The sequence below is a fragment of the Entelurus aequoreus genome, linkage group LG13 (genome assembly GCF_033978785.1).
Source record: "Entelurus aequoreus isolate RoL-2023_Sb linkage group LG13, RoL_Eaeq_v1.1, whole genome shotgun sequence".
Lineage (NCBI taxonomy): Eukaryota > Metazoa > Chordata > Actinopteri > Syngnathiformes > Syngnathidae > Entelurus > Entelurus aequoreus.
This window is the reverse complement of record NC_084743.1, coordinates 54028007-54047677: the sequence shown is the minus strand read 5'-3', so window position 1 is coordinate 54047677 and position 19671 is coordinate 54028007. Positions and strand designations below refer to the sequence as shown.

Here is a 19671-nt window from a genome sequence, read left to right as displayed (position 1 = left end):
AGGGCGCTGCGACTGCGTCTCATGACATGGAGGAAAGAAGAGAAGGTTTTGTTGAACAATTTGTCTGACCAGAATGAAGAATTAACACAATGTGACCAAGAGATAGACGACGAGTCATTCAGGTTAGACACACAAGAAATAAGCATGAATTTCTGCAGATTTATTATCAATGAATTTCCACAGATTATTATTTTTTTTTCCAAAACATTTTTTTTGTAGAAAAACCCAACCATTTGGGATTTTTCTCTCTGAAAATAGGCAGTCTAAAAATAAACCATTCAAGCCGCTAATAATTAAAATAATTAAAAAATGTATATATTACGTGATAATAAAGTATCAACTGCACAGCATGATAATACAGCATACATGTTATACACGATATATTACCAGACCATTCGGTCCGCCCTTCACAGGACAATCCTCCCTTATGGAGCGCGGTCCAGTTATGTAGTTAAATTTGCACTGTCCAGGCTGGCGAAAAGCCCTCCCAAGAATATTACCTCAAATCGTCGCCGTGCCTCTAATTCCGCTCCTTCCCCACCTGCCTCAATGCTCACAGCGTTGTAACTTGAGCCGGGGAAAATTGTGGTTTCCACACAAAAGAAAATATATCGTAGATTTATGCCTAGAGCCAGGAGAGAAGTGGAAAGACCAAAGTTTGATGAAGCTGGGGCTTCAGTGAAATCCCCCGTTTGGATGTACTTTGGAGTTAAAACTGTCGACAGAAATGTTCGAAATATGTCCCATACTCAAAACAGGAACACAAGCAACGTGACCAAACATCTCGATGTAATGATCCCTCAACAAAGGCTGGCAGAGCAAAAGGTAACAGCTGCTAAGCAACTAATATTCACTTTTGATCAGATTTACTGTGTAACAAATCAGAAAACACTAATACTGGAATATTGGTTGCCAGATATTTGCAGTCATTTAATAAAAACTCTACACCAAGGGTGTCCAAACTTTTTTCCCCTGAGGATCGCTCATTGAAAAATAAAAGCATGCAACGGCCATTTTGATATTTTTCATTTTCAAAACCAGTACAATATATATTTTAACCCTGGGGCTTCCGTCAATTTTGGTGAACGTTAAAGGTCTTGAGGACCAAAAAGTGTCTCAGTCATTAGTGTTGAAATTTTTTTTTTTTTTTTAACTTTCAACGCTAAATATATATAGATCAATTTCAGATCTATTTGTTGACATAAAGATTTAATTATATTCATGATTAATACATTTTTGTCAAAACCCTATTTATTTACTAGGAAAAACCAAAAATACCGTATTTTTCGGACCATAGGGCACACATTATAAGGCGCACTGCAGATTAGCGGGTTTATTCAGGTCTTTTTTATACAAAAGGCGCACCGGCTTATAAGGCGCATTAAAGGGATCACATTATGATTTTTTTCTAAATGGAAAACACTTCCTTGTGGTCTACATAACATGTAATGGTGGTTCTTTGGTCAAAATGTTGCATTGATTATTTTTTACAGACCATCTTCAAGTTGCTTTCTGACCGTCGCTTTGTGGGTGGTCTTATTTACGCAGCTCAGCTTTGACAGCGACTTCTCCCCGTCATCTTTGTTGTAGCGGTGTAGCGTGCTAGGACGGGAGTCGAAGAAATGTCAAAAGATGGAGCTAACTGTTTTAATGATATTCAGACTTTACTTAAATCAACAACGGAGCAGCATCTCCTCATCCGTGGCTCACTAGTGCAACAACAACACCGGAAATGTGTCCCGTGAAAAAACGTCCCACCGGTACTCTCTAATAACTAAAGTTCCTTGGGTGAATTATGTAAACCCACTACACAAGGTAGTTTTTAGCGCTTTCATAGTGAGTCTACTGACAGATATAAGTTAGAACTTTACGCTACTTTATAAATGTAAATGGCAACAGCGGAGGATGAATGCCCATAACAAGAAGATAGAGAAAAAGAAGCTGTTGGCATGGACTACAATGGCGGACATGAGCAAATTTTCAGGACTTATACAGATCCCAAATACAGATCAGCAGGCACCAGAAGGTAAGAAAAGTTGTTTTTGCATAATATTGCAAGACAAAACGCCAGATAATATGTGCTAATGGGTGATATTTTGCGGTCCTTATACACACACCATAATAATACTTGTATGTTGAAGCACAATTCGTCTGTCTACAGTAGCCGTAATGCTCCCACAATCCATCAAGCGTTGCGGCGTCATAGCTTACCAAAGTCGTACTAAAACATTTTGACAGATTTTTGAGGGCTGTGTGTAATGTTCTATATTCTCAATGGAACATTTCAATTTTTGGTGTTTACTGGCCTCATCTTGCAGTTTACACGTATTTCTAATGTGTGACCGCCATCTACTGGTCAAACGTATCATTACACCATGTACCGAATAAAATAGCTTTTAGGTCGGTAAGCACAACCAGAATTATTCCGTACATTAGGCGCACCGGGTTATAAGGCATACTGTCGACTTTTGAGAAAATTAAAGTATTTTAATATTTGATGTGAAGTAATTGGAGCCTTGATAGAGAACTACACTTTTTTGTAATTTGGCTATTGTTCACAATCATTATGAAAGATTTAGACATCTCTATAGATGGAACACGCCTGAGATTAACTGATTCCCAAACAGATCGTGTATACCTTTTTTACAACCATACAGCAGGTACGACTGTAAGCTTGCGCTGAATGGATTGCACTTCAAGACTAGATAATGATAGGTTGATTAATCTGAAATTCCCAATTGGATGTTTTCTAGGCTCCAGACAGTGGACATATGCATTGACAGGGGAACATCAGACCAGTCTACTCAGATAAGGCAGTACTTTGAGCATCTGAGGGCGGAAGCAGAGGAGCTGCAGGAAAACCAGATGTTTTACAGTCAAGAGGTATTGATAAGAATGTTGTTCCGGTTTGTGTCAACAATTGCAATTTGAGGGGAACTGCACTTTTATTGGAATTTTGCCTATCGTTCACAATCATTATGAAAGTCATGACATGACGACGTAAGTATTTCTTATTTAATGCATGCTAACTCGTTAATAAAAGTCTGCTTACAACGGAGCCAATGAGAGGTCCTCTATTCCGGCCATAAAATACAATAAAAACCAACCAAAAAGCACCAACAATACTTTTGTGACTTGAATATTAACCAACTATTAGTGACATTGTTATTATAAACGCTAACGCAGACAAACTATTTATAGTGGCGCTGTGATCACAAGCTTGTGTTCCAATGTTGACATGATTGACTGATGAGCTGCTTCCTCGTTTCGTTGCTCGTTGAAAGTCATGAATCATGCCTCTCACCCGGATTCTAGAAGCATGAGGACGACAAGTTGGTACAATTTGAAAGCCAATTTCGACCCGGAAATGGCAAGAAAGACAGGAAAAGACGCTTGGCTCCAACCCCCTTTACTTGATGTGTCATTTTCATCTAAATGAGAAAATATAAACATCCTAGTGACAGTAGACATTGCACAGTAAGTGATGGAGTATTATGTTTGTTGGCTCTCATGAAGTCTTCAGTGAGTAGTAATCACTTGTTTAAAAAAAAGCAAACATTGTGATGCGTTTTTTAAATTAATGCACCGCGTTTGCTTAAAATGATCAAAATATGTAAATATTAAATGTTATATGTGCCTGTTACTACATTACATGTACATATACTTACATCATGTATATAAAACCTAAATTGAGGTGTTTGGATGTAAATGATCAAAATATGTAAATATCAAATGTTATATGTGCCTGTTATTACATTACATGTACATATACTTACATCATGTATATAAAACCTAAATTGAGGTGTTTGGATGTTTTTAAGGGCTTTATAGGCAGAATAAAGCCAATAGGCTCCATTGTAAGCAGACTTTTGATCGCATTTATTTAATATTGGAGTGCATTTGGCCCTTTTCTACCAAAAGTTCAGCAACTAGAGGTTCCTGTAGAAGTGTGTGGTTTGTGTTTACACAGCATTTCACAGCACAAATCAGGCTGATGACGTATGGAGGAGTGATTTACTATATTTCTATACTGATACCATGTAAATAAACAGACAATATTATGTCAGAGTTATTTTACTATAATGAAGTACAAAGAAATCATATACAAAACGATATGATTTTAAAACTAGTGTACTGAGTTGTTCATAATAAGTCAGACTTTTGTCCGCTTTGTCCAACAGTCAGAAAGTCGTCCTCTCAGTAAATGATTAATTCATTTTTGGTCCATTTCAGCTGTAAATAACAATATATGAATAATAAATGTCAGGGTTTATTTCACGGCGACAACAAAAACACATCAGCTTTAGTGTTAGCTTGTTAGCATTAGCATTCTGTTCACATGGAGTGTCACTGACTACTTTTACAAGATGTACAAAACTCAAAACCAGTGAAGTTGGCACGTTGTGTAAATCGTAAATAAAAACAGAATACAATGATTTGCAAATCCTTTTCAACTATTCATTTGAATAGACTGCAAAGACAAGATACTTAACGTTCGAACTGGAAAACTTTTGTTATTTTTTGCAAATATTAGCTCATTTGGAATTTGATGCCTGCAACATGTTTCAAAAAGCTGGCACAAGTGGCAAAACAGACTGAGAAAGTTGAGGAATGCTCATCAAACACTTGTTTGGAACATCCCACAGGTGAACAGGCTAATTGGGAACAGGTGGGTGCCATGATTGGGTATGAAAGAGCTTCCTTGTAATGCTCAGTCATTCACAAACAAGGATGGGGCTCTTATTTGGTCACAATTTAATCAAATGCATTAGCAAATTGTCAAACAGTTTAAAAACAACATTTCTCAACGAGCTATTGCAAGGAATTTTGGGATTTCACCATCTACGGTCCGTAATATCATCAAAAGGTTAAGAGAATCTGGAGAAATCACTGCACGTAAGCGGAAATGCCGGTGACCTTCGATCCCTCAGGCGGTACTGCATCAAAAACCGACATCAGTGTGTAAAGGATATCACCACATGGGTTCAGGAACACTAAAGAAAACCACTGTCAGTAACTACAGTTTGTCGCTACATCTGTAAGTGCAAGTTAAAACAAAACCGAAAGCCAGTTATCAACAACACCCAGAAACGCCGCCGGCCTCGCTGGGCCCGAGCTCATCTAAGATGGACTGATGCAAAGTGTAAAAGTGTTCAGTGGTCTGACGAGTCCACATTACAAATTGTTTTTGTAAACTGTGGACGTCATGTCCTCCGGACCAAAGAGGAAAAGAACCATCCAGATTGTTATAGGCGCAAAGTTCCAAAGCCAGAAACTGTGATGGTATGGGGGTGTAGTTGTGCCCATGGCATGGGTAACTTACACATCTGTGAAGGCACCATTAATGCTGAAAGGTACATACAGGTTTTGGAGCAACTAATATTGCCATCCAAGCAACGTTATCATAAACGCCCCTGCTTATTTCAGCAAGACAATGCCAAGCCACATTCTGCCTGTAGTCCAGACCTGTCTCCCATTGAGGAGACAGGTCTGGCGCATTATGAAGCCTAAAATACCACAATGGAGACCCCGTACTGTTGAACAACTTAAGTTGTACATCAAGCAAGAATGGGAAATAATTCCACCTGAAAAGCTTCAAAAATGTGTCTCCTCGGTTCCCAAACGTTTACTGAGTGTTGTTAAAAGGAAAGGCCATGTAACACAGTGGTAAAAATGCTTGTGCCAACTTTTTTTTGCAGTGTGTTGCTGCCATTAAATTCTAAGTTAATGATTATTTTTAAAAAAATAACGTTTCTCAGTTCAAACATTAAATATCTTGTCTTTGCAGTCTATTCAATTGAATATAAGTATTGTATTCTGTTTTTATTTATGATTTACACAACGTGCCAACTTCAGTGGTTTTGGGTTTGTAATAAAGTAAAAAGTTAACATTTGATGTTATTTACCTTCGTTCTACTCGCGTGGTGCCTCCTTTATTTCACATTAGTCCCAACAAAGTCATAGTAGTAAGCAGCTGAGGTCGCCGCTTCGAGTGCGGCTTCATTTTCCTCCATTAAATGTTCAAAAGAGTCTGTCCACTTATCGTGGCTTCGCGTATCGAAATTAAGTTTGTATAAATAATAAATTAAGTTTGTATAAATAATAAACTGCATGGATAGTTTGAAGACTACGGCTGAGATCTGCAAGATCAGCGTTCTTCAGCACAAAGGTGCCCCACAAAAGTTGCTGCAAGTCGAAAGTTTCTTTCATTCTGCTTTCTCTTCGTTGTCAAGTTTGTTGTGATAGAAATACACAAGAAATAGGAAATAAACAAGTCTCCGCACTGGCGGGCGTGTGTTTGAAAGAGAAGTTTTAGGAACTCCCCCAACTGTGTTCGACCAATCAGCGTTTGACAGCACAGATCGCCCCAGAAAAGTTTTAAGAGTAGCTTCGAAAAGTCCTACCTAGCTAGAATAAAATGTATTCAAACACAACTCTTAAACCAAACATGCAAAATGTCTAAAAAAAAATGCCTGTAATATTGAATCTATCAGTTTTACTAGAATCAGTTGTTTTTGTAAGGTTTGCAAATACAAAAATTAGGTTTTACACATACTGACAGATACTGCCACACTCAATATGACAGTTATTTAAACGTACCCTATTTTTTGGAGTATAAGTCGCACCGGCCAAAAATGCATAATAAAGAAGGAAAAAAGGTCGCACTGGATAAGTCGCATTTTTTGGGGAAATGTATTTGATAAAACCCAACACCAAGAATAGACATTTGAAAGGCAATTTAAAATAAATAAAGAATAGTGAACAACAGGCTGAATAAGTGTACGTTATATGACGCATAAATAACCAGCTGAGAATGTGCCTGCTATGTTAACGTAACATATTATGGTAAGAGTCATTCAAATAACTATAACATATAGAACATGCTATACGTTTACCAAACAATCTGTCACTCCTAATCGCTAAATCCCATGAAATCTTATACGTCTAGTCTCTTACGTGAATGAGCTAAATAATATTAATAAGCGGTAGAAAATGGATGGATGGATGGATATTTTACGGTAATGTGTTAATAATTTCACACATAAGTCGCTCCTGAGTATAAGTCGCACCCCCGGCCAAACTATGACAAAAACTGCGACTTATAGTCCGAAAAATACGGTAACTCCTAAACCACACATGAAAAATGTCTAATAATTCGTGAAGAAATGTACACTACCGTTCAAAAGTTTGGGGTCACCCAAACAATTTTGTGGAATAGCCTTCATTTCTAAGAACAAGAATAGACTGTCGAGTTTCAGATGAAAGTTCTCTTTTTCTGGCCATTATGAGCGTTTAATTGACCCCACAAATGTGATGCTCCAGAAACTCAATCTGCTCAAAGGAAGGTCAGTTTTGTAGCTTCTGTAACGAGCTAAACTGTTTTCAGATGTGTGAACATGATTGCACAAGGGTTTTCTAATCATCAATTAGCCTTCTGAGCCAATGAGCAAACACATTGTACCATTAGAACACTGGAGTGATAGTTGCTGGAAATGGGCCTCTATACACCTATGTAGATATTGCACCAAAAACCAGACATTTGCAGCTAGAATAGTCATTTACCACATTAGCAATGTATAGAGTGTATTTCTTTAAAGTTAAGACTAGTTTAAAGTTATCTTCATTGAAAAGTACAGTGCTTTTCCTTCAAAAATAAGGACATATCAATGTGACCCCAAACTTTTGAACAGTAGTGTATCTTTGAGTTTTACTACATTTTCTTTTGTAAGGTTTGCAGAGACACAAGTTAGTTTTTTTTTACTCAATATGACAGTATAACTGCCACACTCAATATGACAGTTATTTAAACAGATCTCCTAAACTACACATGAAAAATGGCTAATAATACTTGAAATAATGCATTATTCTGAGTTTTACTCGAAACATGTGATTTTTTAAGGCTTGCAAACCCAAAAAGTAGTTTTTTACTCAATATGACAGTAATGTTCTTAAAATCCTGAGATAATGCGAAAAAAGCAATAAAAAGGTTCCTGAAGAACTAAATCTACCCGGGTAGTTTTTGGTGGAAACACGGGGAACTTTATATAACCAGGAGAGTGGGAAAGTTCCTGCGGTTGAAAAGGGCCTATTAAAAAAAAAATCTGTCATTTCTTTCATAATAATTGTGAACGATAGGCAGAATTAAAAAAAAATTCAGTTCCCCTTTAAGTAGAACCCCATATTTGTATCGATTGAAGCATTCAAAATACTTCTTATGGCCGTTAAAAGGTAGCTAAAGTAAGTGACTGTCTCAGCAGCTTGGGGATGTGAAGATTTGTGATCCGATCCTTTAATCTCCTTCTGAACTGGTGACATGGTAGCACAGGTAACACATTTTTCAGAGTGAAAATGTTCTATATAATTAATATCCACCATGTTTTTATAGAAAGATGTTCCACATCTGCAAAGTCTCCGCATCAGAGCATCTTTGTGGACTAAAAAAAATCAGCGCCAAAATCAGTTGGCCAGGGGTGGAAAAAGACCACCGTTGGCACAATTATTGGAAAATAGAGAATTTTCAATGTCGCCCTCCCTTCTTAGCTTCTGGTGTAAGCACCATTCTGAGAAAGCTGACTTACCCACAATTAAGCAAGAAGAGCTGGGTAATGATCTCAGGGGAGTTGGGACCAGTTCGCCTGAAAAACACCTAAATGGTGCAGAGAAGACCCGGAAGACCAAAATGAAGCTCTTTGGCACAACACGACTTGGAGCTAATAACATCAGCTGTTCTCTGCTACAGGAAGACTTCATGGACCGGAATGGATGATGAACTGGGCCATTAGCAGATACAAAATCATTTTAAATTTCACATGGAAAGCTAATGTGCTTATATACTGTCTGTCAGATCCTATCAGGTCAGGAAGTGTAGTGTCTACTAGACTATGAAATAACATGTTTTCCATATGGTGGGAGATTGCGTTCCTATGGAGCTAGCAGACCTGACATTCTTGTAAACAGTGGTACATCATTGTGAGCAGGTAATAAAGTGTAGCCATTAAAGTCTGACATGCACATGTGTGATTACACACATTCCACAAGAGAGGACCCTTAAATCTGTCTGTGGCATAAAAGGAGGGCCTTGAGTACCTGACAGCATGCTTAAGATTACCAACTGAATAACTAAGGCGACATCATTTCGGTCCATAATAGCTGGTTGTCTGTGTGTCCAAGGAGAGAAGAGCACAGTATCTTTTGGCTGCCTCTCTTCCACCTGTTGTGATGTTCGCTGGTCAATTCCTTCAAAACTACAGTAAACCTCCACGAAAAACGGATGCGCTCAAAAAAAGTGTTGCAGTAAGTCTTTTTTTGTTTGTTTAATCTTTCAACGCTTTAAATTCTTCAACAGCTTAAAGTTTTTATATATTTGTAATGTTTTTTGTTTTTTTTTATGCCCTTTTTGTAAAAAAAATATATATATATATAGTATATATATATATATTAGGGTTGCAACAACTAATCGATTAAATCGATTAAAATCGATTATTAAAATAGTTGCCGATTAATTTAGTCATCGATTCGTTGGATCTATGCTATGCGCATGCGCAGTTTTTTTTTGTTTTTTTTTATCTTTATTTATAAACTGCAACATTTAGAAAACGGCTGAGAAATCAAAATAAGTATGGTGCCAGTATGCTGTTTTTTTTCAATAAAATACTGGATAGGATAGAAATGTAGTGTCTCTTTTATCCGATTATTAATCGATTAATCGGAGTAATAATCGACAGATTAATCGATTATCAAATTAATCGTTAGTTGCAGCCCTAATATATATATATATATATATATATATATATATATATATATATATATATATATATATATATATATAATATATTTTATGGTGGGAAAAACTCCAAATATGTATATGCATTTCCAAAAACAAGTTGCCAAGGGGAATACTTTAGATGTCAGCCTTTAGTAGGTAAATAATTCATAACACTGATTTTGATGCATTATTGTTTTTGGAACAATGACAGTTTCCCAAAAAAGACACGCTTAAAAAAATGTTATGTCATACATATACCGTTGTAGAGGTTGCTTCCTAGCAGTTCCACTGTAGACACGGCACAGGAGCCAAGCGTGCAGTTTTAACAAAGTTTTAATGTGCATAGATTTCTTTCTCCAGCAGAACGTGACTTTTCAGTCACGTCCGTATCCTCTCTCCCCCCTGCTCTCGGCTGCCTACTGTTAAAGACAACAGGTGATTAGATTAACACGTACCACCTGGGAAATCTAATCACCTGTCAGCTGTGTCTCGCCGTCAGCACATGCAGGCGGTGACCTTTGCTCCTGCAGGCGCGCTGGCCACACCTCCCTCCACAACCGTATAATTACGCTTTTTAGCAGCTTCCGACCCAAAGTTTTTATATATTTGTAATGTTTTTTTAAATATATTTTATGCTCTTTTTCTCTTTTTTTTTTAAATAAAAAAAATAATAAAAAATGTAGAATGGGAAAAACACAAAATACGCAATGTTTTCCAAAAATGAGGTGCAAAGTTGAGGTAATTGCAGCCTTTAATGGGTCAGTTCATAACACTGATTTTGATGCATTATTATTTCTGGAACAAAGTTTTTTGTTTTTTTACTTTAAACATTACAAATCGTTCAGCAGCTCCAAACCTTGTATTATTTGTTATGGCTTATGTTTAATACTCTTTTTGGAAGAAACAAAAAATATATTTTTTTTATTATGGGAAAAACCCAAAATATGCAGCATTTTCCCCAAATTTAAAGTACCAGTAGGGTGGAAAAACAAGTTGACTTTATATTAGGGATGTCCGATAATGGCTTTTTTGCCAATATCCGATATTCCGATATTGTCCAACTCTTAATTACCGATACCGATATCAGCTGATACCGATATATACAGTCGTGGAATTAACACATTATTAGGCCTAATTTGGACAACCAGGTATGGTGAAGATAAGGTCCTTTTAAAAAAAATTATAAAATAAGAAATAAATTAAAAACATTTTCTTGAATAAAAAAGAAAGTAAAACCATATAAAAACAGATACATAGAAACTAGTAATTAATGAAATTGAGTAAAATTAACTGTTAAAGGTTAGTACTATTAGTGGACCAGCAGCATGCATAATCATGTGTGCTTACGGACTGTATTCCTTGCAGACTGTATTGATCTATATTGATATATAATGTATAAACCAGAATATTAATAACAGAAAGAAACAACCCTTTTGTGTGAATAGGGTAGGGAGGTTTTTTGGGTTGGTGCACTAATTGTAAGTGTATCTTGTGTTTTTTATGTTGATTTAATTAAAAAAAAAAAAAACGATACCGATAATGAAATAACCGATACCGATAATTTCCGATATGACATTTTAAAGCATTTATCGGCTACTTTGTATGCTTAATTGTGTTTCATTGTATCCATTAAACCATATCCAATTGTATTTACAGTTTCAAGTATGTGAAAATACCGTCTAAATGTCACTATCACTAAACCAGCGGCTGCTTCTGCTTGGTCTCAAAAAGTAAAGGTTGCTAAAAGTACATTTTATATTATGATTCATGCATCTCACCTGGTAGTAGACACATGTGGCCATTGACTGGCAGGCTGGTTGACTCCGAGATGGCGAAAAGGGCATTGGTTGTGGAAACCTTTTTTAAACCTTCGTGAGAATAGTGATTGAGTCTTCATCTAAACGGGATTATGTGAGCGTCCCGTCGGTCGGCATCCCAGCGAGAGTGGAAATTGTACAGTAAGTGTTTGTTTTATTACGGTTTATTATTGTTAGTTTGTGTGTTAAGCACCTAGCAATGCTACTAATGGTGGTAGTGTTTCAACATAGCTGCATCAGTTTTATTTGTGTTCGGTCTCAAAAGTATAAGGTCCTGTATTATAATTGTTGTCTCTCACAAAGTCTGCTTGATTAGCATTGTCGTCGCTGGATCTGTGGTTCCTACTTCCACGTCACAAATCACTTGACTTGCTTGCTTCATTAACTCTCAAAATGCCTCAGGAATTTAAGATAGATATTATTTCAATATCTATTTATTCGCAAACTTTGGAATCCAATTAAAGAAACAGATTTGCATAATAGCTTCAATATAGATGCAACTTGTTTTTCCACTCTACTGGTGCTTTTTTTTTTGCCACGCCTAGAGGGACAAGCGGTAGAAATTATTTTAGATCTTTAAGATGGAAACTGTAGCTGTCATTATGATATGCAGTGATGTTTTCAAATGACCGTAAGTCTTGAACTATACAAAGTATTTCTATGGTTGGAATCTGCGCTTTTGCATGATATACTAGTTACTATGGTAATCTAATTAGTTACTATGGTAATGTAAGTCACAGAGGCACCAAGCAGTGTGGGTGGGGAGCATTTTCACAGAGTGTTCCCAGAGCAGCCAGCCTGAAAAGCGGGTGTCAGGGACAGACGCGGAAGGAGGTTTTTACAACAAAAGTTCTGAAGCTTCGTGATGTATCACATTTTAGTTGGGGGGTTTTGTTCACCCTTAGCGTTCATATTTGTCTGTTGCATTTCGCTTGATTGTAAAATATGTCGATCAAGAGGGGGTGTGACGTTCATATGTTGCCAATATTCAGTGTTTTATCGTTCTTAATATTGTAGATCCCACATTCTTTATTTTCATGTACATTCTGGGTGTCTCATTCAGTAAAAAAATTAAAAATTACATTTCGCTTTTAACGTTTTTAGCATTCAATCAGACATTTATTGTGAGGTTTTGTATTAGCGTTCCTAAAAATCCGATATACCGGCCCCCAGACACGTTTTATTTACCCTCCGAGTCAAAATGAATGCCCAGGCCTGAGATAGAAGATCGGCACTTACCTTTGCTGCAGCTGAGCACTTTTAGCGTAAACGTTGAAGACTCAATGTATTTGAAGTTACATAACCACACAATCTAGTGGTGCCGTTGCACATATACAAACTGAAAATTGTCTTCAAAACCACGTTTACACACTTCTGCAGCAATAACAACCCACCACGATCATTGGTCTAAAGTCGTTTGTTCGCAGATTTTTTTACATTTGAACAATGTAAAAACAATAATCAATATCTCGTGCAATAACTAGTGGTTGAGGAGTGTAATTACACCCAAAACAAATTTTCCTTGTAATTCGAAGGAAGATGCTGAAAGCTCTAACACAGGGGTCCCCAAACTTTTTGACTCAAGGGGCCGCATTTGGTTAAAAACAATTGGCCGGGGGCCAGTCTGTATATATAGATATATATATATAATGTATATATACATTGTCTTTATAATCTGTTTTGTCATTTAACATCAATTAACATTGATGTTCATCAACATTTAACATTGTCACGTTATCGATGGGAAAATTCATTTTTAGACAATATGATTTGCCTGAGCGGCTAAGAGACACCAAGAGTAACAAGCGGTAGAAAACGGATTAAAAAGAAAAGATTAAAAAATAGTAATAAAAATAAAATTTTACTTGGGACTTCCTGTGGGCCGGATCCGGCCCGCGGGCCGTAGTTTGGGGACCCCTGCTCTAACATGCTAATGATTTAGGTAAATGATATAGCGCTTTTTCTCAAGTGAGTCATTATCTACATCTTTAAGCCCAAGGACACAGCGGCTGTGACTAGTATAGCGGAAGCGGGAATTGAACTTGGAAACCTCGAGTTTCTGGCACTGCTGTTTTATCAACAAGCCACACCGCCCCAACATGTCAGCTTTTCACTGTTGACAAATGTGTTACAATAGGCCACCAACACCGGGCTAAGTGTATAGTAAATGAATATTGTAGCGTCCTGGAAGAGTTGTTGCTGCAGAGAATTCTGGGAATTTGTTCTGTTGTGTTGAGGTGCAAATATTCCCCCAAATTGTGTTTGTCATTGTTGTTTAGTGTGGTTTCACTATATGGCACAGATTTATGACAGTGTTGGCGTTGTTTATACGGCCACCCTTAGTGTGACAGTTGAATAACTATGCACTTCATTCACCCTTACAGTGAGTATTCAAAATGAATATGTTCATAGAAAATTGCTATGTCAATAGAGTGATAGCGCTTCTTCACATGTTCAATTAAAAACCACTATTGCTCCACTCAACGCTATTATATCACCTATTTGGAATAACCTTGGAAAAAGTTCCATAATGTCGTTTAAAAGAAGATCTTTACCAAGGCTGTGGCCAAATCGCAGCCTTCTAACCTTGATATGTAACTGACTTTTCAAAACGGGGGAGAAAATAAAGCAGAAATTTTTTAATTTTTTTTTGTCGAGGCAGAGTCAAAGGTTAAGCCAGCTTTTGTTCCGGAGTCGTCTTTGATCCGTCACACGCCCACGTCACCTTTCAGCCAAGAAGAAGGTGGCAAGACCTCGTGTTCCTTTTGCTCCAGAAGATTGTAGATGTTCCTTTAGATTGCAGGTGACTCATGTTTAAACCAATTTCAGATAGCTGCACGTCTGACAAGGGAAGCTTTATTCTGTAACTCCTGATTGCCATGTCTGATATTGACTTTTGTTAGTGCAAAATAAAAGTACGAGTCAGGCCTACAGTACATTCATTGCAATATTCTCCAGAAAACTGCGTTGGCTGGCTTCTTTGTGACTCAAATCACAACATCAATTGCTGTTTGTAAAAAGACATGTGACACCCATACAGCATATAAACATTCATTTGCAGTCAAAATAATTTTCAGTGAAGTATGTTATCTTCATAGTAGACAGTATCAAGTACAACAGCGAGATCATTACTGGCAGCATGACGACAAAATGGTTCAACACCAGGGGCCACCACCCTGCCCCTGGACATGTACAGTAATCGGCCCGGAAGGCTACCGGCTCTGCTTTTTGACATGGATGGACCGAGAAGGACGATAAGGCAAGAAGAAGAATGCACTTCTCGTGTCTTGTTAGAACACGTAGATCTTGTCTCTCTGGACGGCGTCGAGGTCGTCGTCCATGGTCAGGAGAACCTGAGTGAGGAACGGGGGAGGTTACGCTCTAGTTTGCACCAGAAGACAACGATGGGCTTTACCAGGAAGGATCCGAACATGGCGATGGACGAGAGGAAGTGCCAGATGTCGTGGTCGTCAAAGAAGGAAAGCAGGATGCAGTCTCGGTTGTGTTCACGAGACTCTGCCGGGGTTTTCTGTTGCGGGAGAAACCAACACAATGCTCACGCCATCAATGAAGCCTGAGAATGTTGAACATAAGATTCAAATGTGCCTGTTTTAAAGTCGCCATCTGAACCACATTTATCTATCCTTGGAATTTTGGCTGTCATTTTTGATAATATATGAGCTACAAAAAAAATGTTGTAAACATAAACAGGTTCTACTGTTGTAATGAGGTTTTAGGGATTCTAACAACTCCCCTCAAGACTGGCTGATGCTGACCTAAGCGGTTTTGTCAGCAGAACCAATTTTTGCAGTGTCAGCAAAACTAGTCTAAATCTAAATGTAAATCAGGGTGCAAATTTAGCCTGTCGAGTTGTTTGATTTGGCCCATCAAAGGGTGGCTTCCCAAATGTAATACCGTGTTTCCTGGACTGTAAGGCGCACTAAAAATCCTTTTTTTTTTCTCAGAACTCGACAGTGCGCCTTATGTAAGGAATAAGTTTAATTGAGCTAATCCATCTCGAAGCAATTTTATTTGGTACATGGTGTAATGATAAGTGTGACCAGTAGTCAAACATAAGAGATAAGTGTAGGCTGCACCGTTTGATGTGCTTGAACATAGATGTGTGTACAAGGTAAGACATACTATCTGGTGTTTTGTTTCGCAACTTTTCTTACCTTCTGGTACCTGCTAATCTGTATTTAGGATCTTCATAAATCCTGAAAAATTGCGCGTGTCCGCCGTAGTAGATAAGCTTCTTCTTTTTCTCTGTCGTCTTGTTATGGGACATTCATCCTCCGCTGTTGCCATTTCTAATATAAAGTAACGTAAAGTTCTTATATCTGTCAGTAAACTCGCCATGAAAGCGCTAAAACATACCGGTGCAGTGAATTTACTTTATTCACTCAAGGAACTTTAGTTATTAGAGTTCCGGTCGGACGCTTTTTCACGGGACACATTTCCGGTGTGGTTGTTTCCAGATGAGGAGATGCTGCTCCGTTGTTGATTGAAGTAAAGTCTGAATGTCATTAAAACAGTTAGCTCCATTTTTTGACACTTCTTCCACTCCCGTCCTTGCAAGCTACAACAAAGATGACGGGGAGAAGAGGCTGCCAAAAGTGAGTACTTTATACTGTATATACTAATATACCGTATTTTTCGGACTATAACTCAGTTTTTTTCATAGTTTGGCCTGGGGTGCGACTTATACTCAGGAGCGACTTATGTGTGAAATTATTAACACATAACCGTAAAATATCAAATAATATTATTTAGCTCATTCACGTAAGAGACTAGACATATAAGATTTCATGGGATTTAGCGATTAGGAGTGACAGATTGTTTGGTAAACGTATAGCATGTTCTATATGTTATAGTTATTTGAATGACTCTTACCATAATATGTTACGTTAACATACCAGGCACGTTCTCAGTTGGTTATTTATGCGTCATATAACGTACACTTATTCAGCCTATTCACCTATTCTTTATTTATTTTAAATTGCCTTTCAAATGTCTATTCTTGGTGTTGGGTTTTATCAAATAAATTTCCCCAAAAAATGCGACTTACACTCCAGTGCGACTCATATATGTTTTTTTCCTTCTTTATTATGCATTTTCGGCCGGTGCGACTTATACTCCAAAAAATATGGTATAGAATTGCAAATCGTTTTTTTCATTGAAAAAAAATTGTTCTGTGCTTGTGGTTTGTTTTTTTTGTAATCGAAGAAAATTGTTTTTATACTGGCGAATCGTTTTAATTGAAGAATTTGTGAATATTTTTTAATGAACAAAAGTGTTTTTACACTTGTGAATAGTTTTTTAACTTACAAATGGTTGGGCTTGAATAAAGTCATTTATGTGTGTTTGTTAATCGGTTTAAAAACCTAACTGGTATGAAAATGCTTCATGTAAACACGCCATTCGGAATATTCTGACCCAATTCCACATGTTCGGATCAAAATTTCATTCGATCAAGACGGGTGGTTTATGCCGATAGTCATTCAAATTGGAGCGCATGAAAACACTTATCCGAAATTTGGGTTGAAATTATCCTTACTGCGCTTGTCTTTGATGTCAGATATACTATGGTGGTGAAGGGGATTACATTTAAATTTTGGAATGAAGCGGTTGACATCACATGGACATAGATAAGACCTTCTGAAGGAAAGTTCTGTGGTCAGATGAAACAAAAATTGAGCTGTTTGACCACAATACTCAGCAATATGTTTGGAGGAGAAAAGGTGAGGCCTTTAATCCCAGGAACACCATGCCTACCATCAAGCATGGTGGTGGCGGAGGTTGGGTCTTGGGCACAGTTGGGTGTTCCAACAGGACAATGACCCCAAACACACGTCAAAAGTGATAAAGGAATGGCTAAATCAGGCTAGAATTAAGGTTTTAGAATGGCCTTCCCAAAGTCCTGACTTAAACGTGTGGACAATGCTGAAGAAACACGTCCATGTCAGAAAACCAACACATTTAGCTGAACTGCACCAATTTTGTCAACAGCAGTGGTCAAAAATTAAACCAGAAGCTTGCCAGAAGCTTGTGGATGGATACCAAAAGCGCCTTATTGCAGTGAAACTTGATAAATTCATAAAAGAACCAAACTTCATGAATGTTTTTTGTGACCAACAAGTATGTGCTCCAATCACTCTCTCACAAAAAAATAAGAGTTGTAGAAATTATTGGAAACTCAAGACAGCCATGACATTATGTTCTTTATCCTGCATTTATATATATATATATATATATATATATGTTCCCATGGAAATGTTGTGTTTGTGGGACTGACCTGCCAGGTGCTGAGACCCTGGAAGAAGAAATAGAGCGCAAAGCCCCAAACCACGGCCGTAAACAGAATACACACCAGCGCCAGACACCGGATTCTCTCGCCGCTCCGCAGCTTTAAACATAAAAGCGACAACAGGTTAAAAAAAGCAACAAAAAAAGGCACTTGAACTTTTGCTGAGGTGTTAAAGCACCTTCATGATGATGTAGAAGGCAAAATAGAGCAGAAGGTTACAGATAGCGATCGCCAGCAGATAGGAGGCAAAGTCGTTTGGCCTCTCGATGAGGCCGTAGGCAGCACTGCAGAGAACGATGGCGTTACAAACATTCTGACAGGATGACTCAAAAAACCCCGCTTACTCACAGCGACCAGTTGACGATGTTCCCCATGACCAGCAGCACCATGCGATCCTAACAACAAACACGAGAAACTGTAGCAAACACATTTTCCAATTACAATAATACAAGATATTACTTACTATGTACATTGGCCCGCTGCACTGTCTGATACTATCCGTGTAGACGATGTAGACCATTCTGCGCAGGATGCCAGAGTCTGAAACCGATCATTTATATATTCATCATGCATAAATGAAGTTCATGTCGTCCTATTGGCATATGCATGCGTGGCATAAACTGTTTTTACAGCCTATCGCGTGTGTGACTGTTTTTCGTTTATTATTTTGACAGTGTATTAACCCCCACCCCCAGGGAAAAAACAAAAAACTAATCCGAGCGTAGGTTTTGGTTTAATCCCCTGAGGACATTTTTTTTTAAGGGTGTCAAATGATCACGTTAATTGTGATTAATTATTTACAGTCATTTTTAGTGCGTTATGTTTATTATAGGACTGTCAAACGCTTAAAATATTTAATCGCGATTAATCGCAGTTTGTTTATATTTAACTTAAAATTAATCACAGATTAATTTAATTTTTCATCAATATGCTTTTTTAAACTGCTCAACCCAAAAAAGGACAAACAGGCTTTTAAAGATTTTTTTTTTAAACTGCAGTGTGTTGGCATCTTGCCAGATTTTGGATTTTGTGGAAATACAGAATTTGTATTACTGCAATTGGAGCACTTGCATTAAGAGGAGGAGCAACACTATGTTTAAATATATTTCTTACGCATTTTTTACACAAAATGTGGATTTTTATGATCATGGTTTGATTGTCAAAGATGTTTGGTAATGTAATCTGTAATATTTCTACCTGAACAAATGTTTCTGTTATTCTGTACTTTACATGTTGAACTACTGGGGTTCAATCCCCGCCTTCTGCCATCCTAGTCACGTCTGATGTGTCCTTGGGCAAGACACTTCACCCTTTGCCCCTGATGGGTGCTGGTTAGCGCCTTGCATGGCAGCTCCCGCCATCAGTGTGTGAATGTGTGTGTGAATGTTGAATGTGGAAATACTGTCAAAGCGCTTTGAGTACCTTGAAGGTAGAAAAGCGCTATACAAGTATAACCCATTTATCATTTATTTATTTATTCATATCTCTGCATGACAATGTTTCTCTATTTATTAATAAAATGTAATATTCAGCCTGTTAAACATTCTGTAATTATGGACTATCAATCAGAATAGGTTATCAAAGAATATACTGCAGCGTTGGGAATATTTTGTAGTGAAATGTAATTACCCAATGTGGGCTGCAAAGGGCAGTGGCAGGCATGCCTGCAGTATTGGACCCACACTGCAAAAACTGAAATCTAAGTAAGATTAAATATCTCAAATAAGGGTGATATTTATTTTCTGTCTGATAAGATAATTCTTCTCACTAAGCAGATTTTA

The 19671-nt window shown here is 37.5% G+C and overlaps 2 protein-coding genes across 15 annotated transcripts in view; one reads left to right on the top strand and one right to left on the bottom strand.

Annotated features, from left to right (window-relative positions):
* LOC133663517 (trichohyalin-like) overlaps window positions 1-19671 on the top strand; it is a 70356-nt gene that overhangs the window by 48493 nt on the left and 2192 nt on the right. For 6 of the 10 annotated variants that reach the window (XM_062068032.1, XM_062068033.1, XM_062068031.1 and 3 more), the window contains 2 exons: window positions 3-122; window positions 2754-2883. In XM_062068032.1, the coding sequence (XP_061924016.1) occupies window positions 3-122; window positions 2754-2883 (250 nt within the window). Of the gene's footprint in view, window positions 1-2; window positions 123-2753; window positions 2884-8255; window positions 8327-8386; window positions 9412-19671 lie in introns of those variants that run through there. The other 4 variants (XM_062068035.1, XM_062068037.1, XM_062068034.1 and 1 more) reach the window with 4 other exon arrangements.
* sidt2 (SID1 transmembrane family, member 2) overlaps window positions 14621-19671 on the bottom strand; it is a 33790-nt gene continuing 28739 nt past the window's right edge. For all 5 annotated transcript variants that reach the window (XM_062068046.1, XM_062068043.1, XM_062068045.1 and 2 more), the window contains 6 exons: window positions 18354-18430; window positions 18239-18285; window positions 18069-18174; window positions 17879-17989; window positions 14999-15112; window positions 14621-14936 (listed from right to left, as the gene is read on the bottom strand). In XM_062068046.1, coding sequence (XP_061924030.1) covers window positions 14874-14936; window positions 14999-15112; window positions 17879-17989; window positions 18069-18174; window positions 18239-18285; window positions 18354-18430 — 518 coding nt within the window. In that variant the 3' untranslated portion in view covers window positions 14621-14873. The remainder of the gene's footprint in view (window positions 14937-14998; window positions 15113-17878; window positions 17990-18068; window positions 18175-18238; window positions 18286-18353; window positions 18431-19671) is intronic.